Source organism: Balaenoptera physalus (genome assembly GCF_965194825.1).
Source record: "Balaenoptera physalus genome assembly, chromosome: 20".
Classification (NCBI taxonomy): domain Eukaryota; kingdom Metazoa; phylum Chordata; class Mammalia; order Artiodactyla; family Balaenopteridae; genus Balaenoptera; species Balaenoptera physalus.
This window is the reverse complement of record NC_138901.1, coordinates 59276552-59303491: the sequence shown is the minus strand read 5'-3', so window position 1 is coordinate 59303491 and position 26940 is coordinate 59276552. Positions and strand designations below refer to the sequence as shown.

The window sequence follows — 26940 nt, the reverse complement described above, 5'->3', positions numbered from 1 at the left end:
ACAGAAAAGAAAAGCAACTTTGCTGAGGTCCAATTTGGATAAATTTTTGAATTAGCAGAGTCTGAATTGATGCAGTTTAATGAAGTTACAGCAGGACAAGTTCAAGAAGGAGAAAGGGAGGAAGCCAGGAAAGGAAAAAACTCAACAGAAGAGGAATCAAAAGAAGGACAGATGGAGAAAGAGGCAGCAGCGGACAAAGACATCGAAAGGAACAAAAAGAAACATTTTAATGATGTGACTGAAGAGAGAGAGAGAGAGAAGCCACAGATCCTCCGCTAGAAGCCAGGTTCTCTTCGCAAATGCTCAGAGTGGGTACGAAGCTGGCTGCTGAGGACCTGAGAACAGAAAAGCTGCATGATTTCTCACAGCACGAAGAGCCTTCGGAGCCACCGGGATAGCATTCCTGGAAAAGCTCAGGCAAATTTCTCAGGATGCAGTAAAGAGTCAGAGGGGGTCCAAGGGGGAGGCTGGAAACCAGATTCTTCCGAAAGTTCTGGAGCAGCCTCAGCACTTGGGCTGGGCCTCGTGCCTGGTCATTTCAGGAGGTGGGTTAACACGAGCCCACCCCCAGCTGCCCAGACATCGGGGTGACTGAGGCCAGAGTCCCTACTAATAGGATCCGAGGCCGATCCGAGGGCTGGAGGAGAAAAGCCCTCCTGGCAACAACTTCTTTGCTGTTGTGGGGTTCAGCCCCCTCCGTGCCCCTGGATGACGGCAGGCGTCTGTATCCCAGGACCTCAGAAGCGGGGGGATGGATGGAATCTGGACACGCTCCTGCTTCTCCTCGCCCCGGCACGCGTTCTCAGGGTTCCAATCCCTCCTCGCTGGAGCAGCAGGATGCAGGAAGAGGGAAGGGTTGCCTGTCTGGGTGTGAAGCATCCTTCCCAGAAGACGACATTTGGCTCAGGGAACTGCGACTCTGTCCAGAGGACAGATGTCCTAAGTAATGAGACTTTAATGCCGGAGCTAATGGGAACAGTACACGAGACCACATGCCAAAAAAGCGAGGAAGAACGAGAGTGCTTGTGAAGCCTGCAGAAAGCAGCGACTCCTCTCCCAAACACGAGGGAACAGGGCCAAGCTCGTAGTCACGCAGAGCCCGGCTGGAACCCAGCCTCCACAGGTCCCGAGATGGGGACAGCAGCTCTGGACAAGGGTTCTTCCGCCCCTCTGACCGGGGTGGGGCTGAAAACAATGCTCAGGACCTCCACGTTCCCACACCCGCCTCGATCCGACGGTCAGGGACCCCTGCACTGGAGCTGCAGACCCAGGGGCGTGAGCCCCGCCAGGGACCACCACCGTGGCCGTGACCGTGACCACCACCACCAGCCGCAACAGCTGGAGCTGGAGAGCAAAACCCAGGGCTCCTTCCCTTTCACAGGCTTTTCAAGACAGAGGGCTTGAAGGCCCGAGAAGCAGAGAAACGCGGGGAAAGATTGAGGAATGAGGAAGCAGGGCGCGGAGAATTCAGGCCAGCCGGCAAAGAGCAGAGAAGCAGGAGTAAGCTGGCCGGAATCCCAGGTCTCGCACGCACTGGACTTGAGGTTATAAACGGGACGGGGGGGGGGGGGCTGTGATAAATGGGGCTGTTGTGAGCCATCCGTCTCTCCATAATTAAAACTGGGCATGGCCTGAGGTCCATCCTCTCACCCCCAAATCCCTTCTTTTCTCTAGTGCCCCATTACTCTCAGGAGCCAGGACTCCTGCAGAATTGCCCTGGGGTCCTTGCAATACTCTAAAGGTTTGCCGGGGGGCGGGGAGTTGTTTTAAGGGTTTTTTTTCAATTAAAACCCGTGTGGTTTTGTTCGTTTGTTTTTATTCTTTACGTCTTCTTTGTATTGTCTTCACAGACCTCCACCAACATAATCCATTCTTGAAGAGGAGCCCTTTCACTGCCCTGGGCGCCTGCGTGCCCTGCGTGCAATGCAAGTGAGGCCACCAGCCCGGCACTGAGGTACCCTGGCCCGTAGGTCACTCACCGCCAGTCCCTTACAGCGATAACTCGTCCCAGGGCACAAGCGTGTGGGTCTTTGCTTTCTCAAGTAGTCTGAGTATCACTGACCCGTTTACATTCAGGAAGGTGAGAGCCAACTGCCTTGTTGGCCCCCAAAGGAGACAGAGACCAACCATGGACTAGCTGTGTGACCCTGGGCAAGTTACTAAGCCTCTCTGAGTTGATTCTGTCATCTGTTAAATGGCCGCCAGACCCAGGGTGGTGGAAGGATGCAGTGGGATAACGCAGGATGCCGGGTACAGAGGGAGCCCCGGAGAAGGGGGGCTCTTCTGAGTGTTTCCCGGTTCCCCGCCCTGCTTCACCCATGTGACCCTGAGTCCTCATCTTAGATCTCAGGTCTTTAACACCAGCTTCCTGGAGTGATGGGTGACGGGGTCCTGTAAGCTCATGGGAGACAAGAGTTCCCCCCTTCCTGACGCCTGAGCAGAGGAAGGGGGCGCCCAGCCGCAGAGCAGAACTCCTCCCAGAGCGCTCGAGAGTGACTGTTAGGGGGCGGGCAGGGTCAGAGGCTCTGCCCCAGCCCCTCACCACCCACTAACTCTTACGGAGAAGAAGGAACCCCACCCCGGCTACAGAAGCACAGCCGCTGCTTCCCCAGCACCAAAGTGGAATAAGAATTGGCCACAGGGCTTCCCTGGTGGCGCAGTGGTTGAGAATCTGCCTGCCAATGCAGGGGACACGGGTTCGAGCCCTGGTCCGGGAAGATCCCACATGCCGCGGAGCAACTAGGCCCGTGCGCCACAACTACTGAGCCTGCGCGTCTGGAGCCTGTGCTCCGCAACAAGAGAGGCCGCGACAGTGAGAGGCCCGTGCACCGCGATGAAGAGTGGTCCCCACTTGCCGCAACTAGAGAAAGCCCTCGCACAGAAACGAAGACCCAACACAGCCAAAAGTAAATAAATAAATAAATAAATAATAAAAATAAAGGAATTCCTTTAAAAAAAAAAAAACTAGTGAATTAAAAAAAAAAAAAAAGAATTGGCCACAACTGCTGCAGCTGGTGGCCCCTTGTCACCCGCCCTTAAACTCGGCCTGCCCCACCCTCGCTCCATGTCTGTGATCAACCTCATGGAATGAACACACTTTTGGGGGGGTCTGGGGAGGCGCAGGAAACGCACATTAGGACACTAGCGGCAACGCTCACCGGAAACCCCATCTTCCTGTGCTTATAAACGCTTCCGCCTCGTCGATGGCTCTCTGGCCCAAGTGGTGACCTCGTCTGGATGCCAAATTGCAGAGGGGCTGGCATTCAGTGGAGAGGAGGGAGGGCAGGGCACAGCCGGCACCTGGCTCTGACCCCAAGCCTGGCCGCACGCATCCCAAAGAAATCGGGTCCCTTTACCCTCAGAATCAAATTAAGAATCCAAGTTGCATTCCTCATGCAGAAATGCGGGACCATTTTCTAACCCTTTCTGGGCAGTTATTTGAGCCATTTTCTGCATATTGAACCCCTTTCTCTTCCCCCCTCTCCCAGCTCCTCCGCTGTCTGCCCAGACACATTGAGAGAGCATGAAGCTGATTTTCTTAAGGTCGGTAATTATCTTTCAGTGAGGGGAGGGGCTCCTTCCTAGTGGTCCTCACGAGCACGGGGCTCTGATGCCGGGCTGCCATTCAGTACCGGGACGCCTCCTCTGGGCACCTGCCTTTGGAGGCAGCTGACACAGCCCCTGGGCCAGCAGGTCTCCTTACTGGAGGCACCCTTCATTTCTGATCAATAACCAGCCAAGCACCTATTTCATCCATCGGCCTCAGCCCCATGACATCGCTGCTTACAAAAATCACATCTACCCTAGGAGGATAAAAATATGCTACCATCATGAAAAGTCAAAACAGCATGCATGGGCTCTGAAAGCACTTCCAAGAGAGGAACCGTGGCAATATCTCCCAGAGAAGCATCAGCGTGTGGCCTCCCAAAGTGACTGCTTAGAAAGATGACACATTAGGATAGTTCTGTCCTGGTTCTTTCCAAGGAGGACGTGGGCACAATGCAGGCAAAAGCCCCGAACTGCATGCCACAGACGTTAATTTCTCATAATGATGGGACCCAAATGTCCAGCTTTATTAGCCATCCTCCCCAAAGCTTCTCTGAAGCCCTCACCTTGTATTCACCCTGGCCCTGCGGTCTCTCGGCCCAGAGCTGAGAAAGGGCAGGATGGGCACCAGTCACTGTACGTCTGCGGGTCACAGAGCTGTCTTATACGTAGGGAGCCATCCTGGAGGACAAACCTGCAATCACTCCCTCTCAGGACCACGGGATGCCTGGGGGGGGGGGCTCTGGTCTCTGGCCGGCTGGACCAGGTCGGACCTGGTTGGTTTCAGCATCCCCACCCATCTCTGGGACAGAGAGAAAGCATTCACAGCCCGTATTTTTCATTACACGTTTCTGCCCATAGTTTTATCCAGTGACCCATTGCTCTGGTTCACAAGTTTTTGGCTCGCGCTATACTTTCCTTCTTCAAATGAGCTGCATTACTCAAATCTTATTAAAGGATAATAATAGTAAACTCAGATCAGGGTATTGCCCTTTCCAAAGGAATTCGGAGAAACTGCCAAGGACCAGGGAAGATGAACAGAAATCATTTTAGTGGATGGAAAAATTGAATGAGAAAGGGCTGAAAAAATGTAGGGAAGCAAGAGAAGGGAGAAGGCCGTCACTCACATCTCTAAATATCTGAAAGTTATTTGTACGTAAAGTAAAACAGAATAGATTTCCACTGGGCAGGAAGACGAGGCTGTGGCCCAGGACACCGGCACCCTGGCTTCTATAGCTGCAGATCCCTCACCCCCTCCCTGAGGACCCTTGGCATTGTCATCTGGCCTCCCTGCGCTTCAGCTGCCTGGCTTACAAAATTAGAGACTTAAGTTAAATGACTTGCCCACAATAAAAATTCTATGGTTCTGTAATGGATGACTAAATAACAGAAAGCACTACTCTGCCTTTTCAGAACATTTTGGTTTTACTTCTAGAGATCAAAAAAAAAAAAAAAAAAAAAAAAAGACGAGGTTAGCAATCTGTCCTGAATGGGTGTAAAATAAGCCTGCTCAAGCCCAGGGGTCTGAGACCCTCTGAAGGGCTGCTGGTAAACCCTCCCGCCAAGCCCTCTTCCCCGTCTGCAACATCCAAGAACGAAGATGCTGGAAGTGGGGGGTCATAAATGTGACTCAGGGAAAAATAACAGGTAGGAGTTTCCTAAGGTAGAGAAAAGAGGGGAAAAAAATCACAGCAGACACTATTTTTAAAATGAACTTAACCTAGGCCCTCATACAGTCCGTCAGAGCTCCCTCCCCTGCCACCAATCTGAGATGGTCTATACACAAGGAAGTTCAAACCACAATACTGTGGCTCCACGGGATATATACTGTCAAGGGATGTACTGAGAATTGTAAGACAACATGCACTTGAATGCACCCCAATTTCAAACATAAACCGTGCAGGACTTTGGTGGGGGGGTGGCAGAGAAGGCCAGTGGTGACACCCAGCAGCCAGGGGCTGGGTGCTACTTCTAACATGCAGTGGGGACTCTGGCTGACTACGGCGAGAAGCCAGAGAGTGAAGATCTCAGGGCCATCCTGGCAGGCCCTGGAAAACCCGGCAGGGCAGCTGCGGGGATGAAGCTTCTTTCTGCGTAGTTCCCTTCTCTTCTGGATCCCAGGGCGTGTCTTGTCTGGGATCACCTCTTTCGGTCAGCTCACTTTTTCAGCTCTCAATCACTACTTCCTGCACAACTGATCTGAAATCGACTGCACGCTCACTTGATCTCTCATTAAAACAGGTTGGAAACAGTGCGCTGGACTTTTTCTCCTCCTGTGTTGTGGCAGCCGAGAGAACTGTGGGTCAAGTCTTAGTAACTCAGCAGCAGATTCCTCCGAATGAATGCGCTCTGGGCGTGGGACAGGGTTGTGGGCAGGGAAAAGGGACCGATGTGCATGCCTTCTGGGGCTGGGGTGAGGTGGGAGAGGCCAGCAAGACAGCAAGCAACGTTCCAGGGAGGAGTGTCCAAGGGCAGGGCTTTCTGCATGGCTGACCTGCTCAATGGAGAATGAACTCTACTTTGCCTCGTGGGTCAAAGGTAACATACACTCGACAGGCTTACATTTTATAATTTGAAATGTTCCTTGCCCACAGCGGGTGGGCAGGGCTCATCTGCTGAATGAATACATATGCACGTAGCTGCAGGGGTCAGGAGGAAACCAAGCACAGATCTGCACAATGCCACCCACCTCTCTCACCCGATTACCTTCCTCCCTTTACTATTTTTGTTTCTTTCTGTCTTCCTGGTATCCTTCCCCGAACCCCTCCCTCCATAAGCCTTCTTAAATTCTTCCACAATTTCACTGCTTTCCCTTCATGCATTTTGTTTTTTTTTTACTCAAAGAAAATGGAAAACATGCAAGGCTAAGACCTTCAGCCCAAGGCAAGATGCTTTCTTTTTCTTTCCCAACAACTGCTATCTTTGAAGTTAAAAAAAAAAAAAAAAACAAGTTGACTCTCGGTTTAGATCAATTCATTATAGTGAGCCCACCGTGCTTCAAAAAATGGAGTGTTTGGCGTGATTTGACAATTCATTGCCTAGGAACCTAGGAACTCACTGAGTCAGCCGGCAGAGTGGTCCCGCTACTGCAATTATGTGGTCTGTGAGGACAAAACAGAGCTCTTTGGGTTTGTAATTAATTTCTGGAGGAAGAAAAGGTAGGACACAGTGTTCCCTTGATGTTTCTAGAAATAAGCAGAGGAACCCGAAGATGAAGGCCCCTTTGGATGGCTACCAGGGGCGCCTCCTAACATGCTTCCTTTTCCCTCATGACAAGTTTCTCGTTCCTCAGCCCTGAGTACTTCTCCACACCCATCCCCACCTTAAACTCCTCCATCCCTTCATCCCTGTGCAGGCGGTGGGAGGACCGCGGGCACCTCTGGCCTCACCAACTGCACCTACGGCACCCTCGTAGCTTCCTGACCTATCTGTTAATTAGCCCTCTTTTTAACAAGCAACACAGTTCCTCCCTCAGAATGATTCTCATCTCCAAGACTCTAATGAACGAACACGGGGTGAGGAGGAAGGAACGGGCTGGAATGTGGGACGGCTGGTTTGGAACCGAATGTCAACAGGGAGCCCGCCTCTGAGGCCCGTGTCCTGGGCAGAGCCCCTGCCCTTGGAGGCCATGGCAGCCCCTCACTGAAGAGACAGCCCCAGGGAAGCATCGCAGAAGCCACTCGTGAAACACTGAGATGGGCGGACGCCTGCGGGCCGGCAGCTTCAGCCTCAGCCCGGGCAGGTGGAAAGAAGGGCTAGGTGAGGCCGAGATCCTGGTGGGAAATGGGGTTCTGGGTGGGAAAGGTGGGCACCCGATGTCCAGGGCTCTCCAGATCCAGAACTCGGCTGCGCCTTTGGTCCCTGCGGCCACCTCTTTCCCCTCCCTGAGGTCCAGCTGGGAGTCTGTGCTCACGTGCTCTGGCGTGAGAGGCGATGGTTGCCCCAGAGACACCGGGGGGGGGGGGGGGGGGAGGGGCGGGGCGGGGGGGTACTTCTCACACAGATGGCAAGGTCTAATCACTTCTGGAAAAGACTAAATCTTCCTCCCTGCGGGGGCTGGAGAAGGAAGAAGAAGGTCCGCCCTAAGGGGGACAGAGGAGGCAGATGGCTGGTCCTAAGGCAGCATCTTCCTTTTCACCCTTCTAACACTCCCACAAACATCCCTCCCGCTCAGCCCGCTTGCCCAACCACCATCTTCGCAGAGGCTCACACGCCGGAATGGGTAAAATACTCTTTGCCTTTCCAGAAAGGAAATGCCTTTGCTGAACTATTTCAAGGAGTACGGAACCCAGCACATATCCCACCTCTTCTGTGGACCTCTGAAGAGTATACATTCCTCCTCCTTCACTTTCCCCAGGGAGGACCCATTATGGTGTGAATATTTATCTCTTTCTCCATCGTTCTCTCCTTTTCCCTACCCCAGGTCCCCAACAAGACAACCTGTACCCCAAACTCCCTGAAACAGCAAGCAACGACCTCTGAGGCCTGAGCAAAGTGGGAGCGTGGTGGTACCACTCATACACGCCCGGGAGTCAGTGGGCAGCTCCTGCAAATGTGCACACTCACCCCGACACGCCTGGGAAGGGAGAGGTTGGGGTGGGACGCCGTCGTGCCTGAGTTATCCAGAATGGAAAAACTTTCCCCTGACCTGCCCAAGGTCATTCAGGGAGTGTCCTAGATGCATCGCTCGTGCTCTGTCCTCTCTCCCACCCCCCTCCCAAACACCGAGACAGGCTCTGTCCCCTGCCTAACAAGCATCAACATGATGGCTTCCCAAGCACTGAACAGGCGAGACTGCAGCTGCTGGAAGAGGTGCTGTGAACTGAATAAAATCAGGAGGTGAATTTGAGAGAGAAACAGCCCACATTTACATAATGGTCTGAGGGCTGAAATGCATCGCCCTTCCCATGGCTACCTCTCTTTTCCAACCTCGGAGAGAAACTGCCCCCACGGCATCGCCATTGAGCCGCACACCTATACACACACTAGTCGCCCTAGTTTGGAGTGGGTTGGGGAGTCAGCATGGTGGGGGGACAGTGACATCTCCAAGGTCAAAGCCCACAGAACGCAGGCCAACGCCAGCATCCAAAGGCCATCAGCATCCTCCCAGGTGATGATGAATAAATTCAGTAGGAGGTGGAGGGCAGGGCAGGGGGCAGGTCTCCCCAACGGTGCAGAGAAGAACGGCTCGGGGAAGAGAGAAACCCAAAGAAAACTTCGTGGGAATCCACTGGCAGGAGGTCCCGGCCAGAATGGAAAGTGTGATGAGAGGCCAGAAGCATAGAAGAAGGGGAAGGTGAACAACCGAGGGGACCAGAGGCAGAGGCAGAGGCATAAGAACCAGGCACATCTGCTTCAGGAAGGGGAGCCAAGAGAGAGAATTCTTTGCCAGACAAAACCCAAAGGAGGGAGCGTCTTGTCCTGATTTTGCTCTCTCCATCCCACCGACCCTCTGCTTTTAAGAGCCAGCACTAACCACAGACCATGTGCCACGATTCCTCCATCATTTTCCAGGACCAACCAGCCACAGACTTACTCCCTGAGAGATAAGATGGGGGTGGGATGAAGACAGTGGTACTTCAGGGTTAACGAGTGAGGCTGATAAACCCATCTCCTCTCAGAAGCACCCAATTCCAACACCCGAGTTTGTCAACATGAAAGTACCCACACTTTGTGGATTTGACTCAAAATCCGCCAGAGTATCATCTTTTCTCAACACCCACAGTATCCAGGGGGGAAAGAAATCACGCCCAGAAATTTCTATCTGCCTTTCTCTCTCTTCATCAAGGTACAAGTGACTAATGTCCGCAGCAGCGGGGCAAGGTTTTCAGGCCCAAAGGGTAAGAGGCAGAGTGCAGAGATGACCTAAAGCTGTATGGCTCCGGGTGCGGGCCCGCCGGGCAAACTCAGAGAAACCGGTCTGGGCAGTGTGGGGTGGTCCCAATTACTAGGGCAGTGCCCACACCATGTGCCAGAGATGGAGGCATGTCCCGGGGCAGGGTTTGTTCCTTGAAAGACTGCTGAACCACGTCCAGCCATTCATCAGCACGAGGGCACTGGAAGCAGGGCTGAGTTTGCACCCCCTGGGCGCATCATTAACAGAGTTGTAAAGAGAGGCTGGTTTCCCGTTCCCAAGGGGCGCTCGGGGAGCTAGAGAGCGGGGTGGGAGGGAGGCAGTCAGGGTGGAACCCTGCACGACCATATTTCAAGCTCTTGGCGTTAAGTTTCGGTGGGAGGCAGCCCCCACTGCCTCCCTATGGAAACAGTGAAAGATACCCACCGGGTTGAACACAGCAAGAAGTGTTAACTCAGAGAGTCCTGCCCACAGGGTTTAAAAGAACAAGTCCTCCAGTCTCAGCAGGAAGGCAAAGCATCCCACTCGGCAGGATGTGATGAATAGACACCATATGCCCTCGGTCAAGATGGAATGGTTAGATCTGCATTCCTTCTCACCCCAGGAGGCTTCTTTTCCGTATCACCCGCATCTCCAACACACGGGAACACTCAGTTCACACTCTTTTCAGTAAGGTTCCAACATCGTTCAATCTCCTACGTCCAAGATGACGCTCTGGTTTGACTCAGAAAACCGAATGCAGTAAGAGCCTGCACCGAGGCGCCCACCTGCCTTGAAAACTGCACCCTGGACCCCTACCCAGGGTTACGGAATGTGGACAATTCTTAGACGCAAACTCACGGACTCCACCACTCCCTACTTTGCCCTGTAAATCACCCTACCAACCAAAGCATGCGTTCCCGGTTCTGAAGAAATGGAAAAGAGGGCACAGAAGGCTCCGATTTATTGCCTGTGAAAGAGGCAAGGGGTCCTCAGTTGACTTAAAAGAGTCGAGACAGAGACAGAGACAGAGACACGGAGGGTGGGGGGGTGTGGAATGCCAAGAGCCAAGAGGACAGGGAAGCCTGGAAAGAGGGCTGAGGCCGCCGGGAGTCTGGGGGCAGGCCCCGGGCGGCCGCGCTTACCTGTGGATGTTCATCTCCCGAGGAGGGCGGTGGGCCTTGTCGTACGAGACCTTGGCGAAGACGCCGGCCACGATGACGAAGGCGATCACCCCGCAGGTGATGTAGACGGTGAAGTTAGTCTTGTCCTTCTCCGGGTCGTACTTGTTCTCGGGCCCCGGCGACACCACCTTGGTGCTGGGCGTCTGCACCCACACCGGACTCTGGTAGTTGGTGCACTGGCGCTGGTCCAGCTTCTCGTGGCGCTTCTTGCAGCAGAAGCGGTAGTAGCAGGTGCCGCAGCAGTACAGGTAGCCGCTCTCGCTGTTGTTGCACTCGAACTCCTTGTCGTACTGGCCGCTCACGTCGTAGTAGCCCCAGCACGTCTCGTAGGTGACGGGCGCGCTGGCCGCCGCCGCCACCGCCGCCGCGGGCTGCCCCCGCCGGCTCCCCGCCTCCGGGCCACCGGGCACCCGGACGGTGCCGTTCAGCTCGCGGCCGCCCCGGGCCAGGGCGCCCCCGGGCCGCCGGCCCCCGACGGCCGCGGCGCCGGCGCTCAGGGTCCGGTTGGCGGCGCGGCCGCGGGCGCCCCAGGCGCCGGGCAGCAGGTCCAGGGGCTGGAGCGAGAGCAGCGGCAGCAGCAGCAGCAGGAGGCGCCGCAGCGCCATGGCGGAGCCGGGCGGGAGGGCGCGGGGAGGCTTCCGCGGCAGGCCGCTCCCCGTGCCGGCCGGGCTCCGAGGGGGCCGCGCGGGCCGGGCTGGCGGCGCGGGGCGGTCAGCGGCGCCGGAGCGATGGCGCCATCGGGGCGCGGGCGGCGGCGGCGGCGGCGGCGGCGTGCGGTGCGCACGGACCAGCCCGGCGCGGGCGGCCGGGACTCAGGCTGCGCGCCGGCTCCGCGCTCCCCCCGCGGGCTCGGCGCGCCTCCCGGGCAGCCCCATCCCCCGCCGGCGGCGGCGGCGGCCCCGCGCGCGGCTCGGCTCAGGCGGGACGCGAAGCGCGGCTCCCGGCGGCGGCTGCGGCGTGCTCCCGTCCGGGCGGGTCCTGCGGGACAAGACGGGGAGCTGGTCACGGGGTGGGGCGACCGGGAGGCGGGAGGCGGGCGGCGGGAGGGGAGGGAGCGCGCAGCCCTCGAGGAGCGAGGCTGGGGCTGGAAGGGGCGCGGAGCCCGCTCCCGAGACGGGGCCCCGAGGCCCCGGGCGCACGGGCCGCCCGCTCCCCGGCCGCCAGCCCCGCGGCGCGCCCGCGCCGCCGCCGCCGGCGGCTCCCCGGGACGGAGCGGGCGGCGCCTGGGGTCGGGCGGCGAGCGGGGGAGCGCGCGGCGCCCGACCTCACTCACTCACCATGCCCGGCTGCGACTGCAGAGGCGGCGGCGCGGCGGCCGGAGCGAGCGGCCGAGCCGGGAGCCGCCTGCACGAGTGCCGGAGAGTGTGCGAGAGGAGCGAGGGAGACACCCGCACACGCGGGAGCGCCGCGCGGGGAGGGGACGGCCGGGGGCGGCGGGGGCGGCGGGGGCGGCGGGGGAGGGGAGGCGAGCGGAGGGGGGCGCCGCTCACCGCCGCCCACGTCTCCACGCCCGGGCGCCCGGGGGAGGGGGGCTCCTCTTCGCCGCTTCCCGCTCGCGGCGCCCGCAGCTCCGCGTCACCAAAGCCCAGGACACCGGTTCATCCACGCGGCGAACAGGGGCCCGGGAGCCGGCCCTTGGCGGGCCCAGGCCCCCCTGCCCGGGCCCGGTCCAGCCCTCGCGGCCGCTCCCGCCCCACCCCAGTCCGTGCGTGCGCGGCCCGAGCGGGAGTTGGGGTGTCTGCGAGCCTTTGCCTCTCCCTAGTGGCGACGCTCGCAGCGGAGGGAAGCGGTCAGGCCCATTGCTACAGGTTCCTAAACTGAGACCAGGGGTCAAGTGGCTCCTCTGAAGTTACTGGGCTACCAGCGAGCAGGGCCTACGCGCTCCCCGCCTTGGGCACTCTGCCGCGCCCCCAGCACACAGGCAGCCCCAGCGCGGGAGAGCACCTCGTCTCCTCTTTCCGGGGACTTTCCCCGGAGCGTTCGGGAAGAGTTACGAAAGGTCTCCTAGCCTCGGAGCCTCAGCTCTGAAATTCCTCCGCTTTAGCTCATGGCGGCGGGGGCGGGGTGGGGAGGGGGAAAGGGGGCGTTCCTGCGTGCTTACTGCTTGGGTCTGGGAAAGGAGGCCTGAGTCTAACTTTCAAAGCCATGAGGCCACCCAAGGGGGAGTTACAATCCTCATCTTTGACCTGAGGGGGTGGAGTTGGGGCAGGAAAATGAGAACAAAAAGCGACGTCCGAAATTCTGCCAACAGTCCTGGCCCTTTGAGCAAGTGCCCAGGTACTTAGGTTGAAGGCAGGGGACAGTTCATCAGTGTGTGGGCAGTAGAGATTGTCCCCAAAGCTGTCCATTCAGTCTCACGTGTGACCCAAATCAAGGATCCCCCATGCAGGAGAGGCGGAACGCCTCTTCTCAGAATCCGGAATGGATCCGCTGGAGCTGAAACCCAGATTCCAAGGCACCCGAGGGAGATCTCGATCCTAGGATGGGAGGTTCACAAACTCCCCTGGCAGCTCCCCACTTGCTTCTATCTCTCCATTTCCTCCCTCTTCCCCTGCACCCTCTCCCACTCCCCCAATTCTGTCTACTCAGCTGCCACCCTCTTCATGATTCTGTTCAACAAGCATTTATTTTAATTAGTGCCTACTCTCCACCCAGCACTGTGCTAAGTGCTGAGATAAAAGCTGAATAAGACAGTCCCTTTCCTCAAGGAAGGGGAGCTTGTAAACCACTGGGGAGACGGACAACAAATGATGAACTTATCCGTGGTTATGTCCCATGACAAAGGTGGGCACAGAGTGCTCTGAGAGGCACCAGATGACAGGCACCCAGCCGAGCCCGGGAGGGGAAAGGTGGGATCGAAGGCAGTTTTCTCAACGAGATAAGGAGCAGCATCTCGAAGTTAATACAGCAAACAAGAGGGGAAGGACGCTCCCAGCAGAGGCAGCATCTTTAACAAAATCCACAAGACAGGAGGGAGTGGGGTATGCGAGCTGGGGAGACAGCAGCTGAGCATAAACTTGGAGGGAGTCTTCCAAATAAAGCTGGCAGTTGATGGAGAGCTATTGGTGGGTTTTACTCAAAGGGAAGTCAATCAGATTTACATGTTCACTGGATCTCTAAGTCAACTGGAGTAAGGAACACTGGATGGGAGAAGGGAGATACGGAAGCCTTTCTGATAATCCAGGTAAAAGAAGATGAAGGGGTGAAGTAGGTTTCTGGTAGTTGGTGGTCAAAGGGCAGGTTCAGGACAGCATTCGTGATGGTCATGTTGAAATCCCTTTTAGAGCTCCAAGTGGTGCAATTCAGCACAAGTGTTAAGCTCAGGAGAGCAGATAAAAGTATATTATCATAACATACACATATACATTTGGGAATCAGAAGAACATATTTTTTACCTTCAGACTACGTGCAATTTTAAAGCCAATCTCTTCCTTTTCTCTTCCCTGAGCTTTCACCTCCCCATCATTATTCCAAAATTGGGAGCTTCCTAGCAATGGGTAGAAACATGCCTTCTTCGCGTGGGACTCTTAACAGGATTTGATCAGTGGCACTAAGTAAGGGAAATTGCTTTGGTTCCTCAGACCACCCTCACAAATATGTTCTGAACCTCTGTGCTCATAGATGGTAGCAAAAAACAAACTCACAGAAAATAGTAGATCTCAGAATTGAACAGGATGTTAGGGGTTATCTATTCCCACTCTTATTGAATGCAAAACACTATACATCTTATTGACACTTTGCCCTTTGTAGTTGACCAGGCTGGTTGCCCACCAACATTCATTCCCCTCCTTTCTCCTTCTAGTTTCAGTACCTGAATTGTTGACAGTATGGAAGCATCTTTCTGTTGTGGATGTGACTTATTAAAAAGTGCCAGAGAAGAATCATCTTTTTCAACACCTATACCAACTTCAGAGCCCTTGTAGGCTCAGGAGACAGTGACCCAATCCCTGGCTCTAGAAGACGAATCCCAACTGGGCTGAGCCAATCATAATAATCCCATTGCCCTTGCCAGATTAGTTAAGAATGGATATGTGATCCAGCTCTGGCCAATGCTGAGTGCGGGAACTGATGGGAGATTCTGGGGAAATTTTCCTTGCTCTACTTTTTTAAGTGTTGTTTCCGTGGAGGTTATGACCATGGGGGGCTGAGGGGGTGGGACAGGGGGGCAGAAGCGAGCCATTAGTCGAAATTGATATTCAGTTCGTTAGTTATCAGTGCTGCACAAGAAATATCTCTGCCCTTCCAGGCGGATTGTAGAATTGCAATTCCTGGCCCATTCGTGAGCAGGAGGGGAAGAGTGACTTAGTACTACTGGTCAAAAATCCTGAGCAAAAATGGTGCGTGTCATTTCTGAACCAGAGCATCCAGTTGCCACTTTAAGACATGGTAGAGCTCTCGTTTTCTCCTGGCATGGTGATCAGCAATGCTCTGGGTGGGAGTGGCTTGGTCAGCCTGGAAGTGACGTCAGTGAGGAGGCCCCACCATGGCCATGTAGCCTGAGTAAAACTACACTCTTCTTAAAGCCACTGGAATTGGGCCTATTATTGCAGCGTATCTTAACCCGTCCTGACTGATACACTGAGGATGACAGAAGGAACATCATGGAGCCATTCAGGGAACTTTGCCCAAGGCTTTCACAACTCCGATCTTCCAATAATGTAAGATAATTAAGTTTCTTATGTCAAAGCCTCTTTGAAAAAATGGTGTATTTGCATATAACCTATGCACATCCTCCAATATACTTTAAAAAAAAAAAAAAAAAAGCCTCTTTGAATCCAGAGCTTTTCTTACGTGCAGCCAAAGGCATCCTATGGATATAGCATGTGTTTTCTGTCTCCATTCTGACTTAGGGTTTCCACCTAGCTATGGTAGACAAACGATGGCCACTCCTTTTCACAAGAGGTGGCGTCTGTTTGTCTTCCCTTTGAGGCTAGGCCAGCCTTTTGACTTGCTTTGCCTGATGGCATGTGGCAGAAGTGATGCTCAGCCAGTCTGAGTCTAGCCATTAAGAGGCCTGGCGCCGTCTTCCTTTGCATTCTTGAGATCGAGCTGCCATATAAGAGGCGTGGGCTGCCTGTTATACTCAGTGATGAGGAGTGAGACCACCACGACATGGAGAGAGACCCTGGGAGACGCGATGCCACCTTTGGCATTTGATTCCCAATTGAGCTCCCAGCGGAACGCGGCAAAGGATGGGACCCAAGTGAGGCCAGAAGAGGAATCATTCATCTCAGCCCCAGACAATCCACAGAATCATGAGAAGCGACAGACTGATGTTGTTGTAGGTGTTTGAAACCATTAAGTGTCGTGATGGTTTACTACAACACAACAGACAGCTAAGTCCATCCGCAGATCACAGCACAGACGCTAAACAGAAATGTATTAGGTGCAACTTCCAGCCACTAGATGTCCGAAGCTATTTTTCATGAGCTGCTGTATGAATTTGCTAGGGCTGCCATCACAAAGTACCACAAACCAGGTGGCTTGCAGGACAGAAAATGACTGTCTCGCAATTCTGGAAGCTGGAAGTCTGAAATCAAGGTGTTGGCAGGGTTGATTCCTTCTGAGTGCAGGATCTTTTCTAAGTGTCTCTCCTTGGCTTGTAGGTGGCTGTCATTATGTACACGTGATGTTCTACTTTTATGCGTGTTGGTCTCCACATTCCCCTCTTTTTATAAGGACACGAGTCATATTGGATTAGGGCCCACTCTAATCACTTCATTTTAATTTTATTACCTCTGTCTCCAAATAAGGTCACATTCTGAGGCCCTGGAGGTGAGGACTTTAGCATATGAATTTGGGGGGTGGGACAGCGGAGGCACAATTCAACCCATACACCTACTGCATGGAAGGGTGATGTGCTCTGTACAAAACATGATGAAAACATGTGTGCAGATGAAGAAGAAAGGAAGAGAGGTCATGTTTGCCATCTTTTATTCAAGAATTGCAGTTTAGGTCACGCTGGAAATGAGTACTCTTTCTTATACCCTTTTCAAGACTGAAGGCAATTGCTCGAGTGAAAGAAAAGAGATTCCAAATAGGCAGCACAGGAAAGGGACTGTCTTCCCCTGGCAGTTCCCACCTAGAGACGGAGTTAAGGAAGTTTGCATCCCGTATAATTAGAACTCTAGAATTGTGGCATTACAGAATTTGCAAGAATTCATACCCTCTAGACACTTTCTTCTAAGCAGACCTCTGGTTGGCCAGACAAGTGAGGGCAAAAATGACCTCAAATTATCCCTGTGGCTAGCCTGGCCCAGGGTTAACTCACTTCTGCATTCATTTATTCATTCTTTATCATTTATTCTACCAATTAGCCCTTCAATAAATATTTAACGAGCACCACTATGTGCTAGTCCAAAATACAAACAAATAAATTATGCTTTCTGACTTGCACTCTGGAATCCTACATAGGGCCTCATAGAAGTGCCTTCCCTCTACCACAAACCAGATGTGACCGACTAAATGTGTCCCCCCAGAATTCATATGCTGAAGCTCTAACACCATCCCCATGCCGTGTGAGGACACGGCAGGAAGACAGCTGTCTGCAACCCAAGGAGAGAGCCCTCACCAGACACCAACTCTGCTGGCACCTTGATTTGGATCTCCACTCTCCCGAACGGGGAGAAATAAATTCCTATTGTTTCAGCCGCCCAGTTTTCGGTGTCTTGTCATGGCAGCTGGAGCGAGGACACCAGAGATCGAGAGGCAAAAATAAAAAGATTTGAGAAGACTTCAGAAATGTTTTTCCCCCGAGCTGAGTGTCCAGCAGTTCCCTAGGACACAGACTCTTTTAGTTAGGTCGTGAGCTACACTACCAGGAGGATGCCTTAGCAGATTCAAAGCACCTCGGAGACATGCTGGAAACACAATTGAAGAGTCTAATGTGTGGGCCACATGTGAGCTCAACATCTTAACAGCTTCTTGAGAAACTCTCCTTAAGGGGCTGCTTTCCTACTGTGATCATCTAGGGCTATCAAATGTGGTTTTCTCCACATTTGTTGTGACATTATTAGCATTAAAGCAAAGGTGAATATGCATGCACTTTTATACTTTTAAGCCCAAGACATAGAACCCTACTGTTAGAATTGGTCTAGCTATTGTGACTGTCTTAAGAATAAGGTCAGATTACAACACTAAATGATTGAGAGTTTGGGGCTTTCCCCCCTTTTAATGTATGTAAAGCTCTTCTGTATCCCCAAGCACGTATTGAGTCACAGAGCAGCTCATTTTAGTTGTGTGTTTCCTGGGTAAACTTGTACCGAACCATTTTCAAAGGACACATTTAGCTGGTTCTATGGAATGTGATTTATCTACATAGCATTGCATCCAGTCACTCCTTATGGTAGGACAGGCTGTAAAAGTGTTCTCTGCTATGACGCCCTCCTCCTGTGCCCAGAGCAGACATCACTAATCAATTAACGAACCCTTTCCTGCTGAGACGAGGCATAGCCTCAGAAAGCCCTTCCACACACAAAGCTCCAAATAGCCAGCAGAGATTAACTATAGCTGGAATTAGTACGAGAAATAAATTCTATTTGCCTAACAGCTCAGTGAGAGGCGACAGTCATAGAGGTTCAAGCATAGTTCTGTTACTTTATGTAGATGTGGTTTTAGAATTCTGTTCCAATTATACAGCTTTGTTGCCCCAAACGGAAACATTTATGAAAGGAAGGGGGTGAGAGTGTGAGGGACACCAACGTCATTGGTCATTATGTGCTTTTTACTGAAAGACGTCACTGATTTACAGCTAGAAGAAATGCACACCGGGGTCAGCGCTTCCCGAGAAAAGTGATAGTGAAGAGTTTGCCAAACGAATGCCAAAGATAATCATCATACAGCCTCTCCAGATATTCATGTGCAGATTCTGTGCATTGTTATTCCATTTTCTCTTCAGTTGCAATTTATTGATATTTTATTCCAAACCAACAGGGATTAACATACAAAACTATATTTCCCTATAAAACTAGGAACCCTCTTACGAGTGCATTAGACATAGATGGCATAGGGTTCGTATCAACCTGTGTTCTGTGTCAGTACAAACTGTTTTTCATACTTCTGCGTCCTACCTTGAGATCATGCCTTTTGTGTCCATTGTGTCACATGGGTCACCTTGAATTCTGTTTCCGACTTCCGGGAAGTTAAATCTGCCATAGGCAGTAGTACCTTCAGTAGAATAGGTACGTGTGATTAAAAACAACCCACTAAAAATGGTTGGTGTAGCTTTTTCCTTTAAAGGGAAAAAAAAATTGAATTAACTAATTGGATCTAACCCACTGATCTAATCCAATTGACTGGGCACAAATTGGTCATTAAAACAGACAAATGAATAAACAGCAATTCTTGATTCTGTGTCAGGATGTAGACGCTCTCTGGATGGACCATCTGTTGGGTGAGTGCCAAGCTAAGGGTGAATCACTGAATAGATGGATGCCATCATTAAAATAACTGAGGTAACTGGGCTGAAAGGACCAATTTTGTTATTAACTCCCATCAATTTTCAAAATTACTAATTTGATCCTGGAATGACTTCTGTGGACAGAGGTCCATTCTGACATGCTCAGTCTTGATCAAGACATTGAATAACCCCATCTGCAGACATAACCAGTGTGCAGATAGGTCCTGCAGGAGCCAGGAAGCAATTAAAGGAGGGAGGGCTGGCCTGAAGATGCTTGGCGAAGGAATTTCTGGAGATACTTGGCCAGAGAGCCTGAGAACTATTTCTTGACCTTGGCTTGAGGGTCTGATTTTCCAACTTACTTTTCAAGTCCTGGCTCAGCACCTGATGGTGCCTGTTCAATTTTACCCTCATATCCCAGCTCCCAGCCCCAACTCTATCTCCTAGAAGCCCAAGCTTGGGGAGTGGAGATGAACTCCTTCCAAATCTTTCTATCCAAGGAGTCACCAGGCACTGAAGGACAAGGTCATGGTGGCACTGCTATGGTGATAGAGATAGCTCCTGGGTTGTAGACAGATCAAAAGAGAGAAACCGGGGCCAGGGTTATCCTGAGACAGACAACATTGGAGTTGTGTTCAGGCCTTTCAGAACGGCCACAAGCTCAGTGAAATCACATGGGAGGAGTGAAGCCGAGGGTTCGTTTAGAACCGGCCACTCGGTCCAGAGAGGTTACACCGGAGAAGGAGGTCAAGGCAGGGCAGTGAATTAAACCCAGCAGACCTGGAAGACCTCAGAGCAGGAAGGGTGATGAGTCAGGGTTCATCTAGCAGTTAGGAAGAAGGACGTCCATGAGAACCGACAGGAAGGGCAAGACATTGTCACTGGGTCTAATCACAGCGACGGGTGCCCTAGCCAAGAAGTGGCTTACAAGCTTTCAGCATGAGCAGCTATCGACTCCGAAGAACGGGCTTGCCGGGGCTTGCAGGGGGAAATAGCTAGAGATGAAACTGATGCGTGGGATAAATCCCACCAGGCCAAGGGTGACCACAGTCTGTGCCCACTTGGCCTCCGTGAGCCCATTTAGGTAACCACACTCAATTTCCTGCATCACTTCCACCACAGCCCCTCTCCCAGCAACGGATTTCATAAATACGCACAACGTGCTGGTTGCACAATGTTCATGATTGAAAATATCTAATTGGCCATTATTTTTATTCCTTTTCATTTTACCCTGCTTCTCCTTCTTTCAGTTCAATAACTTCTCAGGTTTTTATTTTCCATCAATACGTTCCCATTTCTGCATATAACCTCCCAAGGTAATTTTTTAACACATTTAATTTCAGGATATGCCAGTCCCTCTGAGAGATAATACATTCCAGGAGAAGAAAGAATATTTGGCAAAGAACTTGGGAATTTGGTCTTGAGTCTCATCTTCAAATTGCGTATTGTCCTATCTCAGAATTTCCTGGTTTTTCACTCTATCACCTTTATAGAGATTGCACAGTGTAGGACAGTGGTTCTCAACCTGGGGGTGATGGGGAACCTCTTGAAATTATAGCAAAATTGTGTGTGCCTGCGTGCATGCATGCTATTTTTAGGAGACATTTCATCAGACAATCAAATGAATTCAGACCCCAGAAGAAAAAACGAAAACATTACGAAAGGACGAAAACTTTAAGAACTAAGTTCAGAAGACCTAAATTCCAGTCCTTGGGTTACTTTTTACTAGTTCGGTGACTAGTATGTGACCTCCTGGGGCACAGTTTCTTTTGCTGTAAAATAGAGAAGGTAATTCTGGCCTTTCATACAACACGGGATCAAATGAGACCATGGATGGTAAAGTATCGGAAACTCAGAAGTTCAATAAAAGCGTTCATTTTTCTCATGCTGCCAAATCTCTCAGTTACGCAAAAACATAAGGGCTGGATCAAAAGTCAAACCAAACCAGTTCTGGCAGCGAGGAACGTGCTGTTTTCAAAGCACACTCCTGTCCTCTAATGATATTTCAGTCTTACTGAATTCCTCACTAGCTTTGCGTATGGATGCATGGGGAACAGAAGTGTCGTGGCAGTTATCCAGTTTATTCAACCAATTATCTGAGTATTTGAACTAATGTGATTATATATTCTTGCTACACTATTTCTTTCTGGACCCTACTCTCCCTTTTGGTGTATAAACACGCCAGAGGACACAGCCCTTGTGCGGACAGCTGCCCTTGAAGAACAACTCTTTTAAGAAGTTTCTGAAATTAGCTCTGTGTGGCAGTTGACTGTGGGATCAGCTCCAGCGACAGCCAGCTAGGAGTAAAGGATGAAAGGGTTCAACGTTTTCCCTCCAACAGAGAAGGGCTTTGACCTAAGTGGGGCCCTGGACAATTTTGGAATCTGAGACCACAGTGATGCCAGCTGGCAAATTAAACAAGGAGCGAGATCGAAAGAGGCCGCAGTGAGGACCCAGAGGGACAAGGTGACACTTTATTACCAAGAGAGTAACACCTTTTAATTGGTGAACACAACAAATAAAGAGGTGGCAGCCCCAGCTCGCTTCTGATTCGCTCACGCACAGAATGGGGTTTGAGACAACAAAATCCTTTCCTCGCTTCATTTAGAAGTTGTGATTTTGATTAGGAAACAAAAGGCCATGCAGGAGACAAAACGTGAAACAGAAGGAGGCTTCTGACTGATAAAGACTGAATTTATTAGAAAGTCCCCTGAAAGCCAGGCATAATGAAATGAAAATAACTTCATTAATTCAGCATTAAGAGGAAAATGTTAGTCAGGAAAAGAAATAACACACTTTGTAGGGTGCAGCAGGGGGGACACGTGGGTTTACGAGGATTGTTTAATTTTGAATAATGCATATGTCAACTCCATGGAGCCTTCCCCAAATTTGCTTCTTTCCTTCTACGGCTCAGTCATCCTACTCTGTCAACAAGCCTAGAACAAATAAATTGGAATGCTGAAAATATTGCTTTCACTTCCAAAGGAGACTACCTGAAATTATAGGCATTTAGAACAACATTAAATTTAAAAACCACAGCTTGCAACAGCCGTAATTTTTTACAACATAAGCGTGGCTGTGAAGGTGATTGTGAAGCTTCTGGGCTGGGATGGCAATGGTAAGGGTTTTTCTTTTCAGTCTGGACCCACTTTCACATTGTAGTGGACGCTGATGGTTCCAAGCAGTGATACTAATACTTTATTGTTAACAAAGGTCCAACCTCTATTGAGATATCTTTAGTTTTTCCCTAATGTCCTTTTTTTCTGTTCCAGGACCCCATCTAGGATATCATGTTACATTTAGCCATCACGTCTCCTTAGGCCCCTCTGGTCTGTGACACTTTCTCAGACATTTCTTGTTTTCGATGACTTTGACAGATTGGAGGAGTATGGGCCAGGTATTCTGTAGAATGTCCTTCCACTTGGGTTTCTCTGATGATATTTCTCATGGGTAGACTGGAGTTATGGGTTTGGGGCAGGAAGGTCACCGAGGTGAAGTATCATTCTCATCATATCAAGGATACAAGCTATTAATGTGATTTAACCATAATAACGTTGACCTTGATAACCGCTGCTGAGGCAGTGTTTGTCAGATTTCTCCACTATGAAGTTATGCATACCGTACTCTTTGGAAGGAAGTCACTAAGCACAGGTCACATGTAAGGAGTGGAGATTTACTCTCCACCTCCATGAAGGGGGTGCACGTACCTCAATTATTTGGAATTCTTCTGCACAAGAGATTTGTCTTTTCTCCTCCACTTATGTATATATTCAATCATTTATCTACATCAGTATGGACTCATGGATACTTATACTTTGGGCTATAATCTGACACTACATCATTCATTTTCTTGTTCAAGTTGGCCCAGCTTTGCCCGTCATGAGCTCTTTCAGTTGGTTCTTGTGTCCATTTGACATACACACCGCCATTGGGGTTTTAGGTTGTTTGTTTCTGAACACTGCTTTACTTTTTAGCATTATAAGACCTTCTTACAAAGTTATACATTTCCTGCCCCAACCATTGACTCAGCCATTTCTCCAAAGAGACCTGGTCCCTTTTCTTGTAGAATGGTATTTCTTCTCTTATTTATTTTTTAAAAGTATCCACTTATACCACTTTCTGCCAATCCTTCCCTTGTCCCCCTAACTTCAGGAATCCAGTTCTTTCCCCCTGATTTTTTTACTATTCTTTTTAGTGCCTTCAAAACTCTGCCTTACAGATACCTCTAAGATTGAAGATTTTCATCACATTTGGAGCCCCTCTCTCTAAAATCTCTCACTCTTCTGTCATCCTTCTCCTGAACATCACGGGTTCCCCTCCCTGGCACCTATAGCGCGTCAGCCGCAAGCTGGAAGGAAAAGAATCGAGAGGAATACTAAGAAAAGGAGCGAGCTCAAGCTATCTCCTGGGTGGCATATTATTTTTAATTAATGCTGCTGCCATTTCCTCACTCTACCAGCCAAGTTAATGCAACAAGAATTGTGTTGGCATCTGCGGCAGCAAATGGAGAGGAACAGCAGTTTCAAAGGAGGGGGTGACCGTCCCCCACCCCCAATCTGGGTACACTTTGGAGTAGGGCACAATTCACATGCAGATTGCCAGAACTCGGCGAGGCTACTGGTTGGAACTCGGTGGTTCCGGAGACACATGTCCTCCGTGACTGGCAGCGATGTCCACTCTCCATCATGCTGAGACACTTTGAAGAGGCCTCTTTGCCAAGGTGTTCCCTGCAGTCACACGGGGGGCCAGCTTACGGGGAGCACAGGGGGCAAGAAACTAGCACCCAAACACCTTGCCGTTCACGTGCAGGAAAAACAGGGATCACAGCGAGAGCCGGGTCCCCTGTCTGTACTTCAGCCCCGTCGTTCCTTCCTTGCTCCCACTCTTCAGATCACCACCCCTAAGGAAGCTGATGATTTCCTTTACCTGTGGCTCAACAAACCTTTCTTGAGGGCCAATGCACCCCGGTGTCCGTGGTTCATGCTAGAGATGCAAAGGGACTCAGGATATCGCTCCCGGTCCAGTGCGGACAAGATTAGCCTGTGAACAGATCATATCAGACAGTGCATTATCTTTACTATATACACCAACATTCACGTATTATGTTATATACATAGACTCTGTGCCTGCTATCGATTTTTTATTTCTCCAAAAAATTACTAAGCTTATTGTTTTTTATCTTTAAATTTCTCCTGGGCATATATCTGGAGAAAACCGTAATTCGAAAAGATACATGCACCCCAATATTCATTGCAGCACTGTTCACAATAGCCAAGACGTGGAAGCAACTTAGATGTCCATCAACAGATGAATGGATAAAGAAGATCTGGTACATATATACAATGGAATACTACTCAGCCATAAAAAGAATGAAATAATGCCATTTGCAGCAACATGGATGGACCTAGAGATTACCAAACTAAGTGAAGTAAGTCAGACAGAGAAAGACAAATATCATATGATGTCAATTATATGTGGAATCTAAAAAAATGAGACAAGTGGAAAACAAATTTATGGTTACCAAAGAGGAAAGGGGGTGGGGGAGGGATAAATTAGGAGGTTGGGATTAACATATAAACACCACTATATATACAATAGATAACCAACAAAAAGAATCTGAAAAGGACTATATATATATATATGTATATAAAACTGAATCACTGTGCTGTACACCTGAAACTAACATGATATGGTAAATCAACTATACTTCAATAAAAAAGTTTTTTAATTACCAAATTTATTATTTGTTATCTTTAAATTTCCCAAATAATGTGTGAATACATTCTTCTTTAAGAAAAACTAAAACATTACAGATGAAGCTAAAGGTCTATAACAAGCATACCTCCTCCTTCCCAAATACGAAGGCAACCGCTGTTTGGGGTTTGTTGCCTATTTTCCCAGAGAACAGGTATGTTTTTAAAAAGATACTGAAATGCAGGACAGTCTTATTCAAAACGGTACGGCTGACAATCACTGACTGCCGCATGGCTCCCCCTCTCCTCCCATTCTTTTCCACCTGTCACTTAGCCTGGGCTGGTGATAAAATTCCAGGCAATGCTTGGAATGTGGATGAGCCAAGATGGCTCTTGTCAGAATGGAATAATCAGGATGGAAGAGAAAGGCTGGGCCTGGGGAAAGCACGCAGATGTCCCCAGTGATGAACCCAGGCTGGACCAGGGAGGTGAGCAAGGGACAGCCATCACCTCGAGAAGCAGGGGGCAGTGGGGAGTGCAAAACTGGAGGAAGGATCCCAGGTGGGGGAGATGTGGAGAAGGACGACCTCGGTCCTCAGGCCCAGGAGGGACAGGAGAAGCAGCGCCCTGCAGGCAAAGCCGTAGTCTTTGAGCAGACCGTGGTTCCAGGCACGAGTCTGCAAGGTCCCAGGGGAGCGGTCTGCCTTGACCAAGACTTCCTGCCATGGACACCCTTTTATACTTTTATTAGTAGAACCTAGATTGAGAAACACAACATCCCCAGGAGCATAGACACACCCCCGCCTTGTCCCAATTAAAGGACCTGAGGTTTTCCTTGGCAACCCTATTCGAGTTTTTGTCCTGATCTCTAAAGGCCCCAGAGGGTTCAGCAGGACAGAGAACGGGGAGGCGTGTGTGTGTGTGTGTGTGTGTGTGTGTGTGTGTGTGTGTGTGTTGGTGGAAGAGAGTCTCCTTTGCTTGTGTAATAGGGACAAGATTTTTAAATATCAATGTGCTTTTTCTCTTTTGTCCCTCTGCGTCCAGGACCTGCTCCCTGATAGGCTCAAGGCATTAACTCACCTGGGGAAGAGAGGGGGCTGGTCCCATGCGGAGGAAAGGCATAGGGACTGTTCGGGGAGGGAGGCAAAGAGAAAGCTTCTGAGCTTCAAAATAGCGAGCTGGGCGAAGTAAACAGCAGGGTTGAGAGCGGGGCACTTCTGGGAAAGGACTGGTGTTCTAAATTTCCTAGTTCTCACTTAACACAGCCAGCCAGCTCCTAGAGCTTTAAGTAAAGGAAGTCTGGGCAGGTAGGAAAGAAGTTAAAGAAAAACTCACTCTTTCTGACCTGAATGGCTATGGGGAGTTGAAGCAGAGAGAAAAGAGGAAACAGGATGGGGCCAGAGACTATGAAACCAGCAACTTGATTTCCCCTTCTAGACGGTCTCTCTCTACAATTATAATACACAGAATTAAGGCAACACAAGGCATCGCTGCCCAGCTAGGAAGGTGGAGGCACCGGTTGGGCTGCCAGCAGGGCTGGCTTGCTTCCCTGAAGTGCCCTTGACCCCCTGGGGTTGGGACACTGTCTCCGGAGACACGAGGCCTGCTGGGAGGAGGGTGAGGTGCCCACATGGCACACGGTGAAGCTGGACAGGCTCGGCCAGGGGCCGGGCCGGGTGGAGGCTGCAGCATCAGTAGGAGCGGAGAGGAGGCCAAGGCGGTGGGGATGGGCCTGGGTCCCAGCCCGGCCAAGAAAGAAAAGACCCCGAGTTTCAGCCACAGGCATCAGCATCAAAAACCTGCAGGGCTTCCGGAGACGGGATCAGGCCAGGAACGTGCTGTGGGTTCCTTGGGGCAAATGGGGGTGCACCCAAGTCATGGATCCTTCCCTTTATCACAGAAGTGGGGAGGGGTGATTGCCGACCTTCTGTTGTGTTTCCTGGGCCACAAATCGTGGCAGCCTTGCGGGGTGGGCTGGGCACGTCCACTTCTGTCCTCAGAGATGTCCTCTTCCTGGAATAAGAGGCGCAGAGACCTCTGGCTCTTTCCCCAGGTGTTTCCCCAGCAACCTCTCCTAACGCCTTCCCTGGGACAGGCATTTCGGACAGCTCAGTCTTTGGTGGCCGCTCCCCAGACTGAGGGTTCTTGGTCTGGGCGACCCCACTCTGTAGGACAGCTCTGCCAGCAGCCCGGGCACTCAAAATCTCCTGGTGGCATTGCAGGACCAGGACAGAGTGCACCTCTCTGCTTCTTAACAAGGCTCCCGCAGAGCTGCCGTGATAGTGG

The 26940-nt window shown here is 51.1% G+C and overlaps 2 protein-coding genes across 5 annotated transcripts in view; both read right to left on the bottom strand.

Annotated features, from left to right (window-relative positions):
* SHISA6 (shisa family member 6) overlaps window positions 1-11227 on the bottom strand; it is a 263403-nt gene extending 252176 nt beyond the window's left edge. The window contains exon 1 of one of the 4 annotated variants that reach the window (XM_082441403.1): window positions 10525-11227. In XM_082441403.1, the coding sequence (XP_082297529.1) occupies window positions 10525-11168 (644 nt within the window). In that variant the 5' untranslated portion in view covers window positions 11169-11227. The remainder of the gene's footprint in view (window positions 1-10524) is intronic. The other 3 variants (XM_082441404.1, XM_082441401.1, XM_082441402.1) reach the window with 3 other exon arrangements.
* A 6239-nt stretch (window positions 11228-17466) lies between these two features.
* Window positions 17467-26940, bottom strand: part of ADPRM (ADP-ribose/CDP-alcohol diphosphatase, manganese dependent) — a 386060-nt gene continuing 376586 nt past the window's right edge. Inside the window, exon 12 of the mRNA XM_082441418.1 lies at window positions 17467-24001. The gene's annotated coding sequence lies outside the window, so the exon portion shown is untranslated. The remainder of the gene's footprint in view (window positions 24002-26940) is intronic.